Here is a 23,478-nt window from a genome sequence, read left to right on the forward strand (position 1 = left end):
AGGTCCTCTCCTGAAGAAAGGCTATTTAAAGAAGGAAGGGTTGACCCACTTGTGTAACACGGCACAATTAGCTGGCCGGACTCTGTTTACACGGAGCCAGCCTCTCATTATTCAGACATATTTTCCGTATACAGAGCTGCTGATTGTGGTGATTGATTCACGTGGGGCCCGCTGCAATTGATTGTGCAGGATGTTTCATTTTATCCGGTTCGATTTACCTTAAACTAACCTAAACCAAACGATGTAATCCGCCCGACGACAGCCACCCCTCCCCTCCCCTCCCCTCCCCTCTTTTTCTCCTCCGTGCTTTTGTACTTTTGTCAGACAGAAAGCAGCCCAGCCGACGGTGGGGGCAGGAATGCCCAATCCCTCACTCTTTCTTCTGAATCTCTCTATTTTTCTTCCCTTTATCCCTCTCTTCCCCTCTCTTCCCCTCCCCGTCTGGCGGTGTTGAGTTGTTCATGACAGAACCCAGCCCCAGTGAACCCCCCCCCCCCAGGCTCCCCGCCCTAATCAAAGCCAGGACAGGAGAACATTCTGCAGGTAGGACAGGGATTTGGGGTGTAAAATTAAGCAGACCCCCTCACCCCCCCAGCGCCCGGCATTCCGTCACGCCAGTCGCCCTTCCTCCAGACCGCTGCCGTCCGCGGGACCAGGAGAGGCGTGTGCTCAGGCGTACGCGTTCAGACACACCGCGTCTGTGCGCTGCTACACTTAACACGTGCAGCACACATTTTAAACACACTGCGTCTGTGCGCTGCTACACTTAACACATGCAGCACACATTTTAAACACACTGCGTCTGTGCGCTGCTACACTTAACACATGCAGCACACATTTTAAACACACTGCGTCTGTACGCTGCTACACTTAACACATGCAGCACACATTTTAAACACACTGCGTCTGTACGCTGCTACACTTAACACATGCAGCACACATTTTAAACACACTGCGTACACTAGAGGTGGGAAGGTCCAGGGGGTCAGAGTAAAAGTAAAAGTCCTGCCATGCGTTTCTTCCACCCATGAACTCAGCCAGCTGACTTCACTAATTAGTTTCACCTCCTGGCTGAAGAATTGTGTTAATGAGCAAATCCAGGTGATTGGAATAAAATACTGGGGAGGACTTTTACTTTTTATGAACCTGGCATTTTCTACCTGTGGCGTGCACACTTTCACCGCACAGCTTATAACTTAAACATATCACACTAAAACAGAACAGCTCTCTTTGCATGCTCATCAGTCATTTGGGAAAGTGCTAAGACAGCGCGCAGCTTTATGTGTGCTAACACGGCGGTCGTGATACAGCACACGACACCAGAAACGCCGAAACGCGCCGCGGTCGTGTCAGCATCTGTTATCCGTCAAACTGTCGTCGCCATCTCAGCTCGGGGGACAGCGCTCGGCGGCTCTGACCGAGGGGGTGAAGTGATGCCTTGTGGGATTGAGACTCCAAAGAGCGGGAGAGCCCAGAGCTGAAACCCTATCTGAGCCGTGTTGCTGTAACTGGGCCTTAAGCAGCCCCAAGCTGTTTCCGTAGCAGCAGGGAGGCAAACTCGCGTTTTGATTGAAGTGTGTGTTTTTTGGAACGAGGGAGCGCTTGACGTCGGCGAACTGCGCATCGGAACGCCTCGGCGAAGCACGGGCGCGGCCCCCCCCTTCTCGGTCTCTCTGAGCTGTCGGGGACCCGCGTGCGGAGAGCGCAGCGTTTCTCTGGAACACGTTCCTCTCGCACCGCAACAGCAGCAGCAGCAGCTCAGAGCCGCCTGGGATCCAAGCACACCATCGGCAGCAGTTTGGCTCAGCGCTCCGTAGGAATAATAAACCCGCAACACAACACTGCTCTGTTCTACGGAAGCTCGACCACAGATTCTGTAGCCTAACCAGACAGCCCGCTCCTGCAGGCCCTCTGTCCGGTATTACTTGTAATTACAGGAGGGCTTCTGGTTGGTAACAAGGCTTTTTGGTCCTATAATACAGTTCATGAATGTTAATGACAGTGCATAAGATCCAATGGCGCAGCCTTGTCATTGGTCACGCCCCCAATTTTGAGTATTCATAAGGTGCGTCAAATTGGAACGTTTCAGCTTCAACAGCGGGGAGGCAGAGCATTCGTTGCTATGGGAATGGAGCTGAACATCAGGTGGGCCTGTAGAACATGTGGGTGCACCCCTTTGGTGAGGCTGAGGCTTGGATTTAGCAGGGAGGCTCAGCGTTACTCAGGTGTGCTCCTGCCTGGACGCAGTCTGTGTGCACCTGCCACCATGACTCAGCGCTGTCACTCATCGCTCGTCGCTTGGTTATGGACCTGGGAGGGGCTTAAACCAGACACTGCACTTTCTCTCAGGAGGTTGTCTGGGGCTAAGAGCTAATTGCCCTGCTGATTGTACCACTGTCACTTAGTGCCATTTACTTCCCGCACTTGAATGGAGGAAAGTCCCAGTGATACTATTATTGAGACATCACACATAATTGTCATGGAGTCTGTCCGTCTTCCTTCTCTCAGGCCTGAGTGAGATGGGAGGAGCCTGACAGGAGGTCAGAGGTCACACTCCTGCTTTCCTGTCTCTCATAGGGCCATCAGTGTGTCTCCTTGTGAGGGTCACATGGTTTTTTTTTTTCCTTTTATTTATTTTTTTTATCCTCCCCCGTCTGTGTACCGGTGCACAGAGCTAAAAAAGGAGGATTCACACATGTGGAGCTGTGAAAAGAATCCTCCTCCCCCCCCACTGCTGATCTCTTCTTTCTGTGGTGAAATGCAGGGGGATTCCCCAGTGTCCTGGCTGATTTCCCCAACCTGGCCACCTCAACATCCCATCAGTTTGACTGGCTTAATAGCTTCCCTTCCTCTGCCCTTCAGCCGGGCAGGGCTCTGGTGTTTAATGGTTGCCATTCATCACACAGGTGGGCACTGCACGTTGGTGTGTGCCATGTTTTGGGTACGATAGAATCGCGGAGCGGCGGTGCACGTGAGGTGTGCGTCACATGCCGTGTCTTACGGAACGTTTACGTGCGATCGGTTGCCCTCGGGGGGGGGCGTGTTCAGAGTTCTGGAACTTTCCGTGCGGACTGTTGAAGCGAGAGCCATGTACGGGCAATAAGCAGGAAACTTAAGTCAGAGGACGAGAAGCAGCTGGCCCGCACGCGTGCAGTGCGCACGTAACCCGGTGCGGCGAGGGTAATCATGAGACCCTCATGACGGGCACTGTGATGTCACTACCCCGCTTCACGCCGAGTCAGGCCGTCCGCATGACTCCGCGATAACGCACCGGCGGACGAGCCGGTCCCGTCTGCGCCCTGTAATCTGATTTTTAGGAACCGGCGAGCGCATTCGAGAACGGGGAGCATTGTGAGCCTTAAACTCCGAACAATGGACCGCTTTCACAGGGAACATCCTGAGATGCTTTTCTGTGATTTGTTACTCTTACGCAGCGAACGATAGTCAAGCCAGATAATGTTTTTTTCTTCTTCTCCTAAATAGACTGTTGTTATATGCAGTACCTGTTTATCCGTATTGGAATGGCTCCTTGAGGCTGGTAGTTACCGTGGTTTTGTGTAAAAAGCAGTTGTATTAGTCAGGCCTGCTGTAAAAAGGTTAATGTACTGTACAGCTAGTGCCCTGGCGGTGTTGAGTGTGTCTTTTCCATAAGTCTGCTGAAGGGGAAAAAGTCGGGTTCAGCCTGAAGGGAAACACGGGCGATTCCAGATAAAATAAGTCCAGGCCGGAGTGGCGGCGTTAATTCGGCGAGAGCGCACCCGTCCCGCCTCAGGCACGTGCGCGCCTCAGACCGTGGGCGTTGTCTGTTTTTCCAGCGCTCCCTGCCCCGGGACAGGAATTAAAGGTAGGAAATGAAGCTGTCCGTCTGGGCCGTCTGAGGCATGCCTATCCTCGCGTGACTGACGCCGCCGCTGCAGAGAGAAGAAAAACAGATATGAATTTAGCTGTATAACCCCCCCCTTCCCCCCGTAATGTGAAATTTAATAAAAGGAGCAGAGGGCACGTGAGGCTGCGGTGCTGCGTGTTGCCCGGGCCACTTGGCCGCCTGCCCCCCCCCGCCCCGCCGCCTGCCCGCTCGGCCACCCCCCCGCCCCTCCGCCCGCCCGCCGGCCTGCCCCCCCCCCCCCCCACCCGCCGTTTCCATGAGTCACTCAGAGGAAATGCTGCACAATTTTCTCTTTGCTTCTCAGGTATGTGCAGCAATCATAACGGTCCCTCCCCCTTTACCCCCCACCACCACCGTTTACATCTGACAGCTGCTCTTATAACTGTGTGTGTGTGTGTGTGCGTGTGTGCTAGTGTGTGTGTGCATGCGACTGTGTGTGTGTGTGTGTGCGTGCATGTGTGCATGTGTGTGTGTGTGTGTGTGTGCTAGTGTGTGGGTGCATGCATGCGTGCGTGCATGTGTGTGTTTGTGTGTGTGTGCATGCGACTGTGTGTGTGTGTGTGTGTGTGCATGTGTGCATGCATGTTTGTGTGTGTGTGCATGTGTGTGTGTGTGTGTGTGTGTGCTCTGCTGAGATGGCTGTGTTGCACTGCGCAGAAGGGGTCTGAGTCAGGTCTGGATCACAGCAGAAGGGTTTTGCAGAACATATTTAGTTAAAATTTGTGATTTAGGAAAACATTAAATTATTTATTGGCCGTTTTAAAAAGCACAGATGGCTCAATTTAAGTTCAGTCTGGCTCTGCCTTTATTAGAACGACTGCTTGGCGCAATATTTTGTGTTTTTGAGGGTAAGAACTTTGATGATAAAAAAAATTGAAAACCACTCTTTCTTGGACTGAGCGCAAGGGGAGAATGCATCTCATAAAACGGTGGAAGGCCCAATTACCACAAACCAAAGTACAGCTATGGGAGGTGCTCCAAACGCACAGGAGGCCTCAGAAGCCTGGGAGTGGTAGTGCTCTGCATGCCCCCGCCATGCACTGTCTTCCTGGGAGGACAGGGGCTCTGTGCTGGGGAGTCCTACTCCTCTGGCTCTGCTTGCTCTCCCGCTCATTCCTCACAGAGAGGGAGTCACCTGAGTCACAACACAGTGAACCGACACACCTTACCTGTACCTGTGCCATACTCCCCACTACAAACACTACTCTTCCACAGTATTATACTCTACTCCATAACTTCACTAAACTGTACTAAATGGATCATTTCTTCACTTTACTTCACTGTATGCCATAATGAGGTAATACCTGCACTATGTTACATAATAGTCTTGTAAGGGGTGTGTTGTGACTTACAACATGTCTTATCAGCATTCAGGCTGCCTCACCTTTACTATATTATGGGTTTTATTATGGTGTCTCATTTGTTCTATAAGGTGGATGAGAGTAGCTGCTGTTTGGCATGTATGCCTATCATCCAAATTCCTGGTGGAAAACTTCTCTTGTACCTTTAAGTAAGGTGCACTCCCGAAAGGACCCCGATGTGTTATTGCTCTGAGAACAAGTGCATGACATCACGGTGCACCACTCCACCCCATGTGACTGTCATTTCCTGTACTGTAATCACTGATGCCGTAGACCAGGCGAGTGCTACCCACCTCCTGGGAGAGCCGCAGGGTCTGCTGGCTTTTGTTTTCACCTTAAAATCAGCAACCAATTCAGACCAAAGGAGCTAGGTGATGCAAATTAACTGCAATCACAGGCTTTAATTGGTCAATAAAGAGCTCGGTAACTACAAAAACCAGCAGGCCATGTGGCCCTCCAGGAAACGGGTTGCAGACCCTTGCTATATATGTACCAGATACACAATTCCTGCCTTCCTTCTGTTCACTATACTTCCCAACTACAGGCTGTGGCTGGTAGCAGGATTTTTCCAGTGTTGTATTACAGAACAGAGCACCCTGTGCCACAGTCTTCCACTTGGTCACACCTCTTTATGTATATTCCGAAGATGCGTTCAGTTGGAATGATTTGGATTCAGTAGGGAGACGGCTTGCAGTTATAAGAATATGGAGCTGAGTGTCCTTTGAGTCTGTAGAATCTGTTCAGTTCTGTGCAGCCCGTTAGCTCATGCTAACGGTGGTGTGTGTTATGGCATGCCAGTGTGCTGCGCAGGAGCGCTGACCCTGAGCTGAGTTTGTGGTGGTCTGAGCGGCTGTGCAGCCCGTTAGCTCATGCTAACGGTGGTGTGTGTTATGGCATGCCAGTGTGCTGCGCAGGAGTGCTGACCCTGAGCTGAGTTTGCGGCGGTCTGGGCGGCCGTGAGGCCCGTGAGCGCTCCACCACATGTCCGGGGTTCATGTGTTGTTTACGACTTCCCGCTTGTGACTGCCCGTTCTGTGCCAGGGGGGAGTTTGGCAAGCGCGTCTGTCTGCTCCTGTAGCCTGCTCCACGCCACCCTCACAGCCAGGGCTCAACCTTTTCTTTTAAACAACTCACTCCTTTTTCCTCTATATTTCATCTTTTTTTTGTTTTTGTTTTTACCTTCGGCTTTGTGTTTGGTATTTATGACTCAGACGTTCCCAGGAGGTGAGTGGTGGTGGGGCCTTTTTCCCCCTCAGCGCTGTTTCTCAGCGGGACGCGCGCCTCTATCGACCCGAACATCAGCGGCGCTTTCAACCCGGGCACTTCTCCCAGCATGCACAGCAGCGGCGGCGTAAATAGCGCTCGAGCGCGTCTGTCTGCTCTTCGAAGGGCAGGTGGCTGACAGAACTTCAAACAGGCGGCAGAGCAGATTTCAGGGCTTTAATAGAAACAAAACAAAAAAAGATTTTTGTTTTAAAATACCCTCAGCCACATGTTGTTTTTTATTATTACTGTTTGCTTTTGAAATTAGTCCTGTATGTGGGCCAGACAAGCTCCTGTCTGTACCACATGATAGTACATTTCAGGCATTCCACTTCTGAACTGCACACATGCACTAATCTTTATGCTTTTTTAAAAACAAAACAAAACAGGAGTAAATTAATAAGTCCCACATCCCTCATATCATAAATAATTAAAGCAAATAAAGCCAGTTTCTTTCTTTTTTTTTTTAAACCTTTCCAAGTTTGATGGGAGCCGTTAATTATGAACAAAATAGTCTTAAGTGCTGTACATAGCCACTAGATGGCGCTGTTTGAGACGCATGTTCACCGTGCATTCGGTCCATCAGCTAGGCTGTCTGCCTTTCAAATGCGGTCGTGATCATATATTGACGCCGAGTGCTGGAATGTTCTTTTCTTGTTGTTTTTGCATGACTAGGCGCACACAAACATCCCTTTAAAAACATTTCCAGGCCTCGACAAGATGTATGTCCACAGTGTTCAAACATGAATATGGGTCTGTTGAGGCAAATAAGTGCATGCTGGTTTACCTCTGAAAGCTTATGAATATGTTACTCATGAAGCACAGGTAGGTCAGTGGTGTGTGAGCGAGTGTGGGAAGTAAAGGTTTATATGAATGTTTATCTTTTCAGTAGTTTGATTGTATATTTATGCTGATGCTTATATCATGCATTTGGTTGAGCTGCTGTGCTTGTTAATTTGAAATTCAAAATAATTTTATGCAGTTTTTTTTCCCCATCTGGATAGCACATTTCACTAAGTAAGACTCATGAACACAATTTCCTCTGTATAACAGACAGCTAAACAACCAAAAGAGAGAAACAACAAAAGCACAGACATGCACCTTTGCACCGCACATACCTACACACACATACACACACACACACATAGAGAGGGGAAAAAGTCAGCGTATGAAAAGAAGACTGAAAATATAAATAAAAAGAAGACTGACCAGGGGATCGGCCATGTTAGACATGTTGGTTGCCAAGGCAATTCGTCATTTAACGGTATTTCCAATGAATGCCTAACAGAAACATTTTGACTGTAAAAATGTGTAATGGCAGCTGTCCCAGAATGTGAAGTCTACTCCCAAACCATTACGGGTGTAATTGCTATGCATATTTTCTTAGTGATGGAGACAGGGTTATAGATTTCAAATAACTCTCTGAATAACTCTCATAAGAATGCAATGGGTGGGCACCGCACTGCAGTGCTGCATTTCCTTCATTGTGGGATTACGTTCAGTTACGGTGCTCAAAGATCCCAATGCTTACAATTCCACTTTGGTTCTCAGTTCCAGACTCCATCACATCTGAATTTGTAGAAACCGTGTAATTTCTGTGAAGATTCAGTACTGGCTCCCCGGCTATGCCTTGTTGCCAGTAAACTGTATGTCTCTTTCTCTGCTTTCTCTACATTCTTCAGAGTGGCCTGACAAACTCATAATTTCAGCCCCATTTTTTTTTTTAGATACTTGCGTACTGGATGCTAGATACTTTACCCCAGCCATCTATCTGAACGCATTTGCTGTGTAGATGCTGTGCGGCTGGAAATTATGGCTCAGTTGAGTCTATGTATTTTTCCTCGCTGAAATAGTAGTTAGTCTATGTCCGCTCACAGGCGGCCACTCAATGACACTGTGCGTGTGCCAATGACAACACAACAGCAACCCCGCTGGCAGGGAGGGAAATTACACATGTTCCCTGCATGGCAGGACTGGCTCCCTCATGGGCCTTTAAAAAGCCCTGCCGCACATACAGAAATTAAATACCCAGCCCAAATAACAGCACTCCTGTCAGTGTTCCTGTTGTGTAAGATGGTTACATTCTGGAAAATTCTGTAAAGTAAGAGGGATGCTTCTCTTTTTCTAAAACTGAACATTGGTTTCAGTCAGGACAACTTACGTATTTAGATTAAATATTTTAATGAATATGCAAGGACATTTTTTGGTTTGGCTCTGAATGGATCTTTTTCAGGTACTGCAGTGCAGTATTACAGATTAAAGTAATTGCAATGACAAATGGCTGTGGTTCTAAGAACATATTCAGAATATTCAGGCAGCCATTTTGTGAATGGCTATCTGCATGTTTCTTAAGTGTTCCTCTCTTTTGGGCTTTCAGCTCCTGCCACTGGTGACAGTACCTGAGCAACCCTGGCGAGCACGCCCTAAGGGAGGCGGCATTGAGCGAAGGAGAGATGGACATGATGATGATGAAGATGAAGAGGGGGAAGGCCTCATGAGTGGAGACTGCGATGACGAAGATGAGTGCAACGAGATCTCAGGGCTGGGGCCACCCCCTCATCACAAACGCCTCCGTATTTTTGCAGGTTAGTGACTTCCCTGTTTCCCTTTGACCTTGATTAATCCTACCCATTTTGGGCATTTATTGGTAGTGTAGTCATGTTGTGGGGATACATGGGTAGTGTAGTTCTGCTCTGGAGATTTTGTGCTGAATGGTCATACTGCTTTATTTCACTTTACTAGTTAGAAAACTTGCAGCGTAGTGGTTCATACTTTTTCACACAAATAAAGTCTATGTACGCTATTTAGCACAAAATGGTAGCCTTCATCATTTGCAATAATATCATTGCTCTAGTCAGCTTTGGTGTGTCTACCTTTTGATTCGCCCATTGGGTGAACGGTTAATGTTTGTATTTTGACACACCAGTCACTACATAAGAATCTGCCTATGGGTGTGACGCCAGATAATTTGAAGTTCCCTTTGATGTTGCCTTTGAACTCAGATGTATGACATAGGTAGGTTTTGTAAGTTTTTTTTTTTGTTTTCTTTAAACCTTTGAATGATTTGTGCGCACACACACAAAAAAAAAAACAACCAACGTTTTAAAAGCCACATTTGCCCATGGATGTTCTGTGCTTTCTTTGCAAAGTCAAGCCCAGATTCCAGATAGTGTGAAGGGAAGGGAGTCTTACAGGAAGAAAGAGACAGTGAACAATGAGTGACCCGCTAGTTGCTGTTTGTTTAAAGTTTGAGATAATCACTGACGGGTGTTGTAATGGTGTTGCACTCCATTGATAACTTACTTACTTATTTATTATTTATTTGCTGCTCATTCACCCTTTATCCAGAGCAATTAACTTGGCTTACATAGCAGGATATTTTGCCAGGTATACCTGGAACCAGCAACCTCTGAGTCCAAGCCATTAATAATTACACTTTACTGCCACCTGAGACAAAGTTAATTGCTGAGATATTTTGCGGCTGTCAGTGGCGAAAATATATTACTTTGAACCGAACTGGCCTAATTTATTTCCTCATATTTCACTAAAAAGTGCCCACTTCATAAGGAACATTCACCCTCATTCCTTTGGCCAGTTGAGATGGGGGTGGGGTTTATCTTGATTGTGGGCAAATTATTTCTATCTATTTTTTTTTTTGCATCAAAACAAGTTGGCCCTCTTCCACTTCAAAGCAAATGGTGGCCGAAGTTTGTATACGCCACAGAATGTTGAAGGAGGGGACTGCATGCGCCGACTCAAAAGGAAGTAGAAGGTTCTTCCTTCCTGTTTGTGTTGATGGCACACCTGAGCACATCTCAGCTGAGAGAGCTGAGCTGAGCGTTCGCTTTTTCGTGAAAATTTCCTCCGAGGGGCCAGAAGAGAGAAGTGCGTTCACCTCAGTACCTACGTGTCCTTTCGCTCTACTCACAGTCAGAGGGGCCCACAGAAAGAAAGATTTACAATTTGGGGGGGAGAAAAAGCAAAGTGAAAACCCTGAAGAAGCAACAAACGTGAAAGTGAAAAGAAACTAAACACCAGAAGAAGAAAAACAATAGAGAAGCACGGAGGGGGGGATTGATAATCAGACGCAAAGCTGGCCCAGCTGAGCAAACAGGTCGATTGGGAGGGGTCCTCCTGTACTTTTTTTGGCGGTAACGTTTGGGGTTCGCCAGGAGAGAGAGAGCTGTGCTAGGGGCTAGGAGTGTCCCAGGTCAGGACAGGAATCCTGTGGGCCCGAAACCTCTACAGGGCCCGGACCGTGGGATATAACTGCCCCGCGCATGGAGGGAGGGCACTCAATCCCCAATTATCCCTCGGCACAGCCTCTCTCCAGTTCTCTACACAAAACAATGACCGGAGTATTTGAACTGCTGGGAATATTGAGTCGGCATTATGAACAGTGTTTGTGTGCTTTGGGGCTCTGGCCCTTTGAGTGTGAGGGTACAGTGTTTGGGCACAGGCGTGCCCGTTTGTATGTGTGGCTCAGGGTTCGGGTGTGTGCTCATGGCGAGGGGCTTTTGGGTTTGGGCCTCTCTGATGTCTGAGAAAGGTCACTGAGGAAGACCTCTCTCGCTCGGTCGTATGTTTTCGACATTCATCGGCATCATTCATCAATTAAGGAATCTGCTTGACAGGGTCCGTCCCGAATTGTTGTCTTTCCCTTTCTTTATGTTTGTGTGTGTGTATGTGTGTGTGTGCATGTGTGTGTGTATCTATGAGCGTACCTCTATGTGGGTGCATGCATGAGCTGCGTTAGTGTTAATTTCAGCATGTGTGAATATTCATGTGCGTTGTACTGGGAAAGTAGCATATTTGCATGAGTGTTTGTGCATTTATGAGATTATTTTTTTTTTGTATATGTGCATGTGTTTGCCTGTATGCACCTGTGTGTGTTTGTGTATGCGTGTGTATCTTAGTGTGTCTGTGTGTCTGTGTGTGCACGTGTATGCATCCTTGTGTGTCTGTGTGTCTGCAGCATATCTGTGTGCATTTGAATTCCTGCATCTGTTCCCGCACTGTTTGTAGACCTTGAGTGTCTGCGGCGGGACGGGTCCCAGAGATAATGGGCGATAGCCGGCGTGCCCCTCACGGAGCACTGACCCCTTGGTCCTTAATTCCAGCGTGAGCAAACAGTGGGAGTAGCAGGGTCCACGCAGGGCTGCGCCAGCCAGCGCACTAGCTAACGGATGGGCTGCCTGTGCCTCACCCCTGATGGATGACATATCTGGTTTCTCAAAGCCAGGGGAGAACAGACGTCTGCCAGAACGCAACCCACCCCCCCCCCCCCCCCACCCCATCGTTCACCCTCTCCGGCACCGGCAGGTTTTTTCAGAGTGTGTGTGTGGGGGTCGGGGGGCGGGGGGGGTGAGACAGCCGCCCATGGCAACAAGGTGCTGACAGGGCAGGCCAGGCCCAGGCCAAGATTCCCCCCCCACCACCCCACCTAACTGTCAAAGCTGTCCCTCCAGTGACCACAATGCGGATGTTCTGAATTATGGGGATTGATTGATTGCTTGTAAACTTGTTCTCAACTGAGATTCCAGAACGACCCCCCCCCCCACCCCCAGCGCCTCTTCCCCTCCTCCCCTCCTCCCCTCTCTGTCTCAGATGTAAACCCCTGTCAGACATTCCTGGAGTATTCCGGGCCGTAGGAGCTATTCCAGGACGGACGGACAAGGGGAGGGGGGGTGCTGTGCGTTCTGTCTGTCCCACACAGAGAGACTACACAGACAGATGCAGAGGACCCCACTCGGCTCTGTAGGCCTGTGATCCATCACCCAGGTTCTGTTATGCTGTAATCTTACCTGGCTCATTCACAGAGCCTGGGGAAGGTCCTATCAGACGACCACTGGGCATGTGCAGCCCGGTGGGCTGTTTAATTGAGTTAATATGAGTGTATGCCTTTGGTGATGGTATGACTTTGTGAAAAGAGAGAGAACACTGTCCTTAGACAAACTTTAGATGAACTTCGGCATTTTGTGACTAAAGATAAGTACGTGTTTAAATTCAAGGAACTAAACTTCTGTGATTTGTCCGCCTGCACTGTTTGAGCTGTCTGTATGGTCTGTCTGTCTGTCTGTCTGTTCCTGTTTCGTACCATCTCAACCGAACAACCAAACCAAACAATAAAGTATTTTTATTTAAACTATATTCAGTATATATATATATATACTATTTATAAATGAGTAAGTGAGCTTCCCCAGACTTGCATGTGTGTATGAGTGCTCATTGCTCATGCAGTATCATACCATCCCTCCCTGATTCTCAGACGGTGACAAAGCTTTTGCTTTAATTATAGACTTGCAGATCATTCATTTTATGTGCGAGACATTAATGAACCGCCTCCCAAATATGGATCGATGCCGCTCATTCTGCGTGTGATTGACCATTTATCGTTTTATTGATTTGAGCGAGCTGTGAGAAAATCAGACTGGCACATTGATGTTGCAGTTACTGCTGTCTTTGGCGAGCATATTTAATGTGTTCAGGTGTTTTAAACGACACCCTGTTTGCTCCGTTGCATTAGCTCTCCCATGGTACCCCCACTCAGATCCCAGTCTTTGTGTTGTGCAGGATATCCAGGGATGGCTGCTTCAGTCAAACGCTCCGCAGTACACGAAGCAGGTTTGCGCTTCACAGCGAAATGCAGCATCACAGTCTGGGGCTGTTTGCCTCCCTCAGACTACGGGCGAGGAAAGGCCCAAACAGGTGGATATGTGTGTGTGTGTGTGTGTGTGTGTGTGTGAGAGAGAGAAAGAGTGTGGGTGCGTGTGTGTTTGTGTGAGGGTGAGTGTGTGTGTGTGTGTGCGTGTATACATGAGAGTGAGTGTGTGTGTGTGTGCGTGAGAGTGAGTGTGTGTGTGTGTGTGTGTGTGAGAGAGAAAGAGTGTGCGTGCGTGTGTGTTTGTGTGAGGGTGAGTGTGTGTGTGTGTGTGTGTGTGTGTGTGTGTGTGTGTGTGTGTGTGTGAGTGTCTGTGTGTGTGTGTGTTTCTGTGTGTGTGAGTGTGAGTATATGTGTGTTTCTGTGTGTGTGTGTGAGTATATGTTTGTGTGTGTGTGTGTGTGTGTATGCGTGAGTGTGTGTGTGTGTGCTTGAGAGCGAGTGTGTGTGTATTAGAGGTCTCAGCAGGAGGCCTAGCTGCAGTAACACACACCCTCCCAGGACTGCAGGGCAGATGCCGTCAGACACACACCTGGATGGACTGCGTCACTCACACAGGACAATACGCCTGCACTGATCCTACCCGTGCCCTGCGCGTAGCAAAGCCTCCGCTTCTTTCTCTTTTTCTCCCCCCTTCTCTTCCCTTCTCTTCTGTCTCTTCTGTCTCTTCCCTTCTCTTCCATCTCTTCTGTCTCTTCCCTTCGTTTATCTCGTAACACATGAGTGATGAAAGGAGAGGTGTTCATATACAGAACAGTATGTCTCAGTCTTGGAGATTTTCTCAGACCTCCGGCTCCTGTTGTCCGTCTTACATAAACTTGGCACACGGCTCGGTTTGCTCCCTGGCGACAACTTACAATCCATGCAGCACCTTGCCCCGTGACTTTCAGCCCCCGTTTGTGGAGGTGGCACTGAGTGCCTCGCTTAGGGGACTAGCCGGTTTGCCCTCTGGTCCTGGCGTACGGAGGAACTCTCTCATATTTGGCTTTCGTTATCGGACTCCTTCCTCCGACCGCGACTCGCACGGCACGTCGCATATTTCTTACTTTCCAGCGGACCGCAGACATGAGGTCACCGCTTTCTCGGAGGGTCTTTTTTTGCTTTGTTTTGTTTTGTTTTGTTTTTATAAATCCCGGCCTTTTATCAGCGTCAGAGGTCAGCCAGATACGAAGCAGAAGTATGGAAGTAATGTGAAACATGCAGGGTCCTCTGTGATTTGGACTGAAGGGGGGCGAGGACGTAGTCGGGGCGGCTGTGTGCTGTGCATTGTGGGAAGCGAGGTGTGAGGTATGAGGTGTGATATGAGAGCAAAAGAGAGAGAGAGAGAGACAGAGAGAGAGGGCGAGAGTGAGAGAGAGAGAGAGGGAGAGAGAGAGAGAGAGGGGGAGAGAGAGAGAGAGAGAGAGAGAGAGAGAGAGAATACATATGCAAATGTGAGACTGGAATTTCCAAGGGGGGAAAATCAAAACCAAGCTAAGCTGAAGGTAGCTGGGTACATGGATGACTTGCTCAGGTTGGTCCGTTCTTCTAATAAGCAGAACCTAACCCTAACCCTAACCCTAACCCACCACCCTTCTCTGTACCCCACGCCTCTCCCAGAAACGCTTAAAACAGCACCAGGGCTGTGTGTGCTTGAACCGGAGACGGTGTCTGTGGGTGGTGGGTGGTGGTGGTGGGGGGGAGTTTATGGGGCTGGGCTCACCAACAGGAACCCAAACATAAGCTGCTGTTTACTGCCCAAGCTGCACTGCAGTACTGTCAGGAGGAGACTGACCATTCTGTTCCGGAAAGTGGAACTTTCCCATATAATTGGCTCTTTGTCAGTTGTTGTTCTCGTAAAGGCCTTCACTTTTTACATTTCTCAAATGCTTCCTGACCAAATCCTGCAGAATGCATCTTAACTTAGAATATCCACTGCCACTTCCTGTGTGTGTGTGTGTGTGTGCCAGTTTCACCCATCTTTGATGCTGGAGCTTATAGATATTTGGGGGAAATCCGAGTGTGGCTGTTCAGGGGGGAGGGCTGTGTGAGACCAGTAAGACACGCACAAACACACACACGCACATGTACGTGCATTCCCATACACACGGGTGCACACAAGTGCATACACACATTCAGACACATGTACACAGATGGCCTCAGAGTCTAATTAATGGGTTCTGACTGGCATTTATAAGACAAAGCAGCCACTGGAAACATGAGAAGAAGTGAGGTGAAGTGTGTGTTGTGTAGGTGGAGTGTGTATTGCAGAGGTGGAGTGTGTGTCGCAGAGGTGGAGGGTGTGTTGCAGAGGTGGAGTGTGTGTAGCAGAGGTAGAGTGTGTTGCAGAGGTGGAGTGTGTGTTGCGTAGGCAAAGTGTGTTGTGGTGGTAGAACGTGTGTTGTGGAGGTGGAGGATGTGTAACAGAGGTGGAGTGTGTGTAGCAGAGGTAGAGTGTGTGTAGTGGAGGTGGAGTGTGTGTAGCAGAGGTAGAGTGTGTAGCAGAGGGGGAGTGTGTGTAGTAGAGGTAGAGCGTGGGTTGCGTAGGCAAAGTGTGTTGTGGTGGTAGAGAGTGTGTTGTGTAGGCAGAGTGTGTTGTGGTGGGAGAGCGTGTGTTGTGTAGGCAGAGTGTGTTGTGGTGGGAGAGCCTGTGTTGCGTAGGCAGAGTGTGTTGTGGTGGTAGAGCCTGTGTTGTGTGCTGCAGTGTCTCTCACAGAGCAGGCCTGTGTTGTCGGCTCGGTCCCCCTCCGTGCTGCAGCGCTTGTTTTGGCCGTGCGCTCCCTGCCTCCCGGCTCACCCCTGCGGTCGGGACGTCCTGACAGAGGCAGAAGCTCACATTCTCCGCGGAGCCCGAGGGCCTGGAGAAGGCTCCCAAAAAAATTCCACTTCAAAATGAGCTCCATCAGCCCTCTGTCTAATTTTGCCACAGGCAGCAGCGTGACAGTAGTACTAAATGCTGCCCAAAGCAGGAGGATACAGTGAGAGGGAGAAACACAAGGGTGGAACAAGAGAACAGCTATAGAGGACAGAATGAGAGAACAGCTATAGAGGACCAACTGAGAGAACAGCTATAGAGGACAGACTGAGAGAGCAGCTATAGAGGACCAACTGAGAGAACAGCTATAGAGGACAGACTGAGAGAACAGCTATAGAGGACCAACTGAGAGAACAGCTATAGAGGACAGACTGAAAGAACAGCTATAGAGGAGAGACTGAAAGAACAGCTATAGAGGAGAGACTGAAAGAACAGCTATAGAGGACAGACTGAGAGAACAGCGATAGAGGAGAGACTGAGAAAACAGCGATAGAGGACAGACTGAAAGAACAGCTATAGAAGACAGGCTGAGCCCTTCCCATACAGTAAACAAAAAACGCTAAATGCAATGTTACCTTTACATTACATTACATTTATTTGGCAGACACTTTTATCCAAAGCGACATGCATTTAGCCAAGCTTGCCATGGAATCACAGGATGAAATGTTGAGTAATTATTTTTGTTGTTTTGTTTGGAATTTATATTTGAAATACTACTGGTTATGGATTTGCACGCATGCACACACACATATACACACACACACACACCTGTGTACACGTATCGCTTTTAAAAATATTTTTGCATTCCCTATCCCCACTTGCATTCCCTATCCCTATCCACTATCCCCAGCTGTGAGACAACAATCTGAACCATTTCCCTCAATTCGTAAGCAGCACCTGTGTTTGAAGTCTGGAATCCTTCCTTTCCTGAGCTGCTGCTTGCAGTTTACCAAAAAATGTGTGTGTGTGTGTGTGTGTGCCTGAGTCTGTGTGTGTGTGTGCAATTGTATGTGTGTGCGTAGGGATAAATCTTCCATTACCAATCAATGAGTGAACTGTTGACCTTGGGCCTAGATCATAACTCAGTGTTGAAATGCAATGATAAAGCTAGTATACCGAGCTGGCGTTGGGCCAATCCCTGGGGGAATATTACTTTGAAAATGAATAACTGTAGAGGGGGTGTAGGAGCAACAGGGATGACCCTGCCCCCCCCCCCCCCATTCTCTTCTCCTCTGTGTGTCAAAAAGTCCCACGTTGGTCACATTTATCACTTGGGGGGTCTTTGAATATCCTTAGCCAAACAACATCAATCCATCTGTATGTCAATTTATCAATGTCAATAGACTACCATTCCCATCCCCTGGTTGTCCTTTGAAAGAGTGAGAGAAGAAAGAAGCATGGTCTCTCTCCCTCCCTCTCTCTCTCGCTCACACACACACATGCGCACACATCCGTACACGCACTCACAGGTGCCCCTGAGTAACTATTCCTTGATACAATTATTTCAGTGCATGGGAAAGGGGCAGTGGATCTTTCTATGGTACTCATGTCAGAATCTGGAAATTCTGGGGAGAATTGGGAGTTTTACACTTATTCCCCATCAGAAAGCCCTTTCACCCACTCACAATTTTCACACAGGGTACGGACCGATATCACAATGCCTGCTCACACACACACACACACACACACACACACACACTTGCCTCGTTGTTCACGCGTACACATCTCACCACATCCCGACTGTATATGAAAGCCGTATCGAATTGCGCCTGTAGGCTAATTGGTTTAGCAGTGTAACGCGCTGTTGTCTCCGTGACAAATCGTCCTCTCAGGGTCACACTAGTGTCAAACCCAGGCCAGGAGACCGAGGAGACGGAGGGAACGGAGCAGTTGATTTCCCCCCGGCCTTTGATCTGCTCCTTTTGTAAAAAAAAGATATTTTTTAAAGTCTTGAGGAGGTTTCGGCACCGAGGGGTCTGTTTATTTGCCTTCTTCCGCTGCTCTAAACTCCGTCTGGTAGCAGAGGGCCTTCGGGGCGCGGAGGGGTGGAGAGTGCCCCCCTTCGGAATGGGCCTCCCTCCGCTTCCTGTATCGAGGCAGCCCGCTTCATCACCGTGGCGGAACAGGATTAATCGCCGCTCTAACCTCTCTGCCGAATTCGGAGACCCCGTGTTTTGATGGATACTCCCCTCCCTCTGCTACCACCTCTCCCACTGGCCCGGGATCCCCTGGTTAGTTCAAAAGATGGTAGCAGGCCTTAAGATAAGAAGAGATAGAATACACATAAGTGCCCCCAAAGACAGATCTGCACTATGAATGCTACTGATGAGTTTCCTGTATTCGGTACGTAGTTATGCAACGGTTCTGACCGTTTATGTGTTCATGCTGATTCTGTTTCTGATATTGCTGGGTTCACACTCAGCCCTATTCTGCACTGAAATGTTGGGTTACAGAAAAAAAATTCTTTTTATTGGTTTAGTCTAGCAAAGTTTTGTCCAAAAATGTCTGGTGATCTGGCAGTTTTTTTCTTGCCAAAAAGAGATTGCTTAATGGAATGTGGTGTTGTATTTTTTCCCAGCTCCATTGTAAACTGCTATCAGTGTTTTGCCTCTTTTCGTGACAAAGCAGCCTCCAATGCTGCGTACCTTCCAGGTGAAAACAAACTGCCAATTTGTATATTAAATTGTGTAGAAAGTAATTATTCCGGAAAGTAATTCAGTGCAGAGACAAGGCAGAAACAAGCAAAAGCCAAGTAATGAATCCACAAGGAGGACTCTGGGAATTGTGTTTCTGCTATTGCTGTGGCTGTCGCTCTTTTTCCAGCCTGTTGTGTGGATTGTGTCATACAGCCTTCTGAGCAGCTGTTGCTCTCTTTTTGTAATTGCTGTTCATATTGGTGAGGCTGTAGTCATCTGCTCTGTTTTTTCTTTCTCAGAGTTTTGCAGCTGTTCTGGCTGCGGCCACTGTTGTGCTGTGCGTGATTGGTGTGGTGGTTGCTGTGCACGATTGGTGTGGTGGTTGCTGTGCACGACTGGTGTGGTGGTTGCTGTGCATGATTGGTGTGGTGGTTGCTGTGCACGATTGGTGTGGTGGTTGCTGTGCACGATTGGTGTGGTGGTTGCTGTGCACGTTTGGTGTGGTGGTTGCTGTGCACGATTGGTGTGGTGGTTGCTGTGCACGACTGGTGTGGTGGTTGCTGTGCACGACTGGTGTGGTGGTTGCTGTGCATGATTGGTGTGGTGGTTGCTGTGCACGATTGGTGTGGTGGTTGCTGTACACGATTGGTGTGGTGGTTGCTGTGCACGACTGGTGTGGTGGTTGCTGTGCACGACTGGTGTGGTGGTTGCTGTGCATGATTGGTGTGGTGGTTGCTGTGCACGATTGGTGTGGTGGTTGCTGTGCACGATTGGTGTGGTGGTTGCTGTGCATGATTGGTGTGGTGGTTGCTGTGCATGATTGGTGTGGTGGTTGCTGTGCACGATTGGTGTGGTGGTTGCTGTGCACGATTGGTGTGGGGGTTGCTGTACACGGTTGGTGTGGGGGTTGCTGTGCAGTTGTGCCATTGTTGTGGCGGTTGTGTTGTTGGGTTACTGTGTGTGTTCATCTATGTCTGTGGGGCAGGCTGAGGTATGCAGGAAATTTGATGGTGCTTGAGGCAGCACGTCTGAGACAGAGGGAGAGAGAGAGAGGGAGAGCGAGAGAGGGAGGGCGAGAGAGGGATGATGTACAGCTGGCTCAATGCGGGACAGATCTACACATACCTGTCATGCCTTTGATTATTCATATTTTGTTTCCGCTTTTCTTATGACTCTACTACGGAGATCCAGCTCCTGGCCGGCGTAGCTGAAGCATGAACACAGGAACGGGACAATAGACGCAGTGGAAAACATGTTTAAATGAGCGATTCCCAAACTTTTGTGGCAGACTTTCCAAATTCACAGAATCTCATGGCACACCACTCTCAAAACCATAGGCACAACCTGACCTTGCCTGAGGGCACACTAGAGTGCCACGGCACACCGGTTTTTAAACGCTGGTCTAAATTCTAGATAGCATATTGTTTGTAGGTAAACCGAGCGCTAGGTATGCTTTAGTGGTAGGGAAATGGCGGGTATTGTTGGGTTGAATGGCCCGTACTCATCATTATGTTATGTTTCGTTACGTTTCGTTATGTTTCGGTATGTTATATTTCGTTATGTTTCGTTATGTTTCGCTATGTTATGTTTCATTATGTTATGTTTCGTTATATTTCGTTATGTTTCGTTATGTTTCGCTATGTTATGTTTCATTATGTTATGTTTTGTTGTGTTTCGTTATGTTATGTTTCGTTATGTTAAATGATGAGAATAATCCTGAAAGCAGAAAAGTGAGGAAGACCAGAGTGTCTGAGAGTAGCAGGTGGAGGGGAGCTGAGGGAGGAACAGGCTTTGATTCGAGCCAGAAGCAGGGACAGCAGAATGGGAACGTGTGGAAAGATCTGGAGGGGTGGAAGAACAGCAGGGAGGAGGGGTGGAGGGGTGAAGGTGCAGCAGCGAGGAGGGGTGGAGGGGTGAAGGAGCAGCAGGGAGGAGGGGTGGAGGGGTGAAGGAGCAGCAGGGAGGAGGGGTGAAGGAGCAATGAAGAGGAGGGGTGAAGGTGCAGCGAGGAGGCGGGATGGAGGGGTGAAGGAGCAACAGGGAGGAGGGGAGGAGGGGTTGGAGTTCCCCCTCAGCTCTCTGCTCCAGGGAGGGCCTGAGAGCTGATCTGCACTATTTCACCCTCTCTGGCGTGCGGCAGTTGAGATGAGGTATTGCATTGCCCTCCCCCACCTCCCGGTCCCCGTATTCCACCTGTGAGTGACTACATGGGGGGGGGGGGGGCTGAATGTCAGAGACTGTGGGTCGTGGGTCGGCATGTGACCCGACGGTCGTTCTCTGTGACTGTGCCGGATCACACGCACGTGCACACGTGAGAATTCGCATCGCTATCAATCAAGTCCAGGTGCGTCTCTCCTGTGTGTTACAGAGAATGGAAGACCTGTATTATTCTAATCACCCTTTTTTGTCCTTTCTTTGTTCCCCCTCTGCTCCTATCCTTTCTCCTCCTTCTTCCTGTTCCTGCTTTCTGTTTTATCTTTCCCCCCTTTATCTTACCCCATTGTTCTTCTCCATCCCTTACTCCCTGCCTGTCCTGTGTGTCGTATCTCAAAAACTCCCCTCCCCCCCCTACACATGAGCTAGACCTGGCTGATAACCTGGCCATGGATGACCTCACCTTCCACCAGCAGCTGCTGACTCCCCGGGTGTCCGCGGGTGCGGAGGGGGCACAGTCGGTGGCGGGAGGGGCCAGGGGCCTGAGCGGGGCCACCCCAGGGGCCGCCGCCCTTCTGACTGTCCCACTGATCCTACTCCGACTCAACTGACTGGACATGCTTATTCCCAACCCGGCCTCTTTCTTTTTATTCTTTCTTTCTTTCTCTCTCTCTCTGTCTCTGTCTGTCTCTCTCTGTCTTGGCATTTGTCCTCCCTGGATTCTTGGACCTAACTCAAATCACCAGGTGCTAGAAAATTGGCTTTTTTTTACAGCAACTCCCAATGCATCTCAGAATCATACTTTGAAATTCGTCATCAGAACTGTTGCGGAAAACGGACATCTGCTCTTCCATCCCCCGCCCCCCCCCCCCCTTTTTTCCCCTCAATGACTGTTTTAAGATGAGGTACTTACAGTAACTCCATCCCTTTCTGACCCTCTTCCACCAGTACGGACGCTCAAGGACCCCCCACCCCCCCCCACCCAAAAGGCAGAGTACCCTGAACACTAGCCCTACACACAGCATGTAAATAAGTCACCCGTTTCCTTCAAGCATGTCCAAATGCTGACAGATTTTTATTTATGGTGTCATACAGGACTTACGCCCGTCTCTGCAGCACCACCTTCTCATAAGCACTGAGCTCTGGGAGTCAACATCTCTGCCCCGTGATCTACTGCTAGCCAAGGGGCCCTGCAGGTATGTCCAGCAGGAAAGATATAAAACATGTTGGTTAAGAGAAAGAAAAAAAACAACTCTGAAAGCAAAACACAGAAAGGGAATGTCGGAAATGAGCTCCTTCCCCCTGGGTGGAACAGATCTTTGCCGTGATTTGCAGCGTTGTTTCTTGCCACCTGTGTCCGGTCGTGGCAGAGACCGGCTGCGAATGAACGTCTGCACTCACCTCCGCTGCTCGCAGCCTGTGCAGACACCAGCACGGCGAGGAACGCGATCGAGGGGGACGCCTGCGTCCTCCCGAATTTCATCCGGGACGAGCCACGCGCACCTGCGTTCCGTTTAAAAACCGTGCTCTGGAACATGGTCCGCCAGCGTGCCCTCGTTGAGCCTCCCGCGTCACGATCCGCTCGTTACCGTTGACTTGGCACTGTGTTGAGTCGACTCAAAAGGTTGGGGTCACGACTGGCACATTTGGCTGTCCGTTCGTCATCCTAACACTCCTTGCCTCAGTGTTCACAATAAAGGGTACCTCCAGCACCTCTTAAGTTCTTCATGAATACCTACACGGAAGAATTTTAAAAACCTTGTGGACCTGATGTGTAAGAAGAGGTGTTTATGACACCCATGTTTGAGCTGTTGGAAATCAGTTTCACTAGTCTTCTCCAATGGCTGGGTCACATGCTGGTGAAGCAGAACACGTTATGATTCAGATCCTGGCCATTAATTCTACACCCATGTACTGATTGTGTAAAAAAGATGAACACTTCTTAAAATGTCTTATGTACCTTGGGCTCGTACAGCTGTTTAAACTGGTATGAGAAATTATTCTCAAATTTGAGTAAGAAGAAAATTAAATGTCTTTGTTGACTGTGTCTAGTTTCTTATCTTTCTTCTGAAAGATGGACCTTTGGTATCAAAAGAAAAGAAGCAAACATGAAAAGTGAACATAAAATACTTCTTTTACAGCGTTTACTGAGAAAGGGAAGGCCTCTCGGTCAAAAAAGGGTATTGAAAATTTTGGACATGGACTGAATATGTCATGTAGTGCCTAGTTTAATCTAACTCGCAAACTTTGCCAACCCTTCAGTTAAGCACTTAGTAGTCTATTTGGGTGTTTTAAGAGTAGATATACTTGTGCTGAGGCGACATGAATTGTCTTGTAAGATACTTTTTTTTGCTGATTTGTCATTGATATTGGATGAAAAATAAATAATTTCCACATTTACAAAAAATAAAGGAACTTCAAATCACTGTTCACATGGGTTTTGTCCTGGAATAACTGTGTATGTGTATGTGTGAGGTCTGAATGATGACTTGATTGTGAAGCTCTGTGTGTGTGGGTATGTGGGCACGTGCATGTGGGTGTTTACTGGTATCAGCTTTAGCAGAGCTGAATATGACTGGATTCGACTGTACCGGTTTGGCACAGGTAGGACAATGTTATCAAGTGTTCTTCTTTTGCAGCAGAGGGTCAAAGAAAGAACATGGCAAGGGAGGGACAAGTAAATTTGGAGGGGGGGGGGGGTATGCTCTTTGAGTATTCAGAAA

The 23,478-nt window shown here is 48.7% G+C and overlaps 1 protein-coding gene across 1 annotated transcript in view; it reads left to right on the forward strand.

Annotated features, from left to right (window-relative positions):
* Nucleotides 1-23,185, forward strand: part of gpc3 (glypican 3) — an 82,525-nt gene extending 59,340 nt beyond the window's left edge. Inside the window, exons 7-8 of the mRNA XM_035408236.1 lie at nucleotides 8,888-9,095; nucleotides 21,185-23,185. Coding sequence (XP_035264127.1) covers nucleotides 8,888-9,095; nucleotides 21,185-21,366 — 390 coding nt within the window. The 3' untranslated portion in view covers nucleotides 21,367-23,185. The remainder of the gene's footprint in view (nucleotides 1-8,887; nucleotides 9,096-21,184) is intronic.
* The last annotated feature ends 293 nt before the right edge of the window (nucleotides 23,186-23,478 follow it).

The sequence above is a fragment of the Anguilla anguilla genome, chromosome 3, assembly GCF_013347855.1.
Source record: "Anguilla anguilla isolate fAngAng1 chromosome 3, fAngAng1.pri, whole genome shotgun sequence".
In the NCBI taxonomy this organism is placed as follows: domain Eukaryota; kingdom Metazoa; phylum Chordata; class Actinopteri; order Anguilliformes; family Anguillidae; genus Anguilla; species Anguilla anguilla.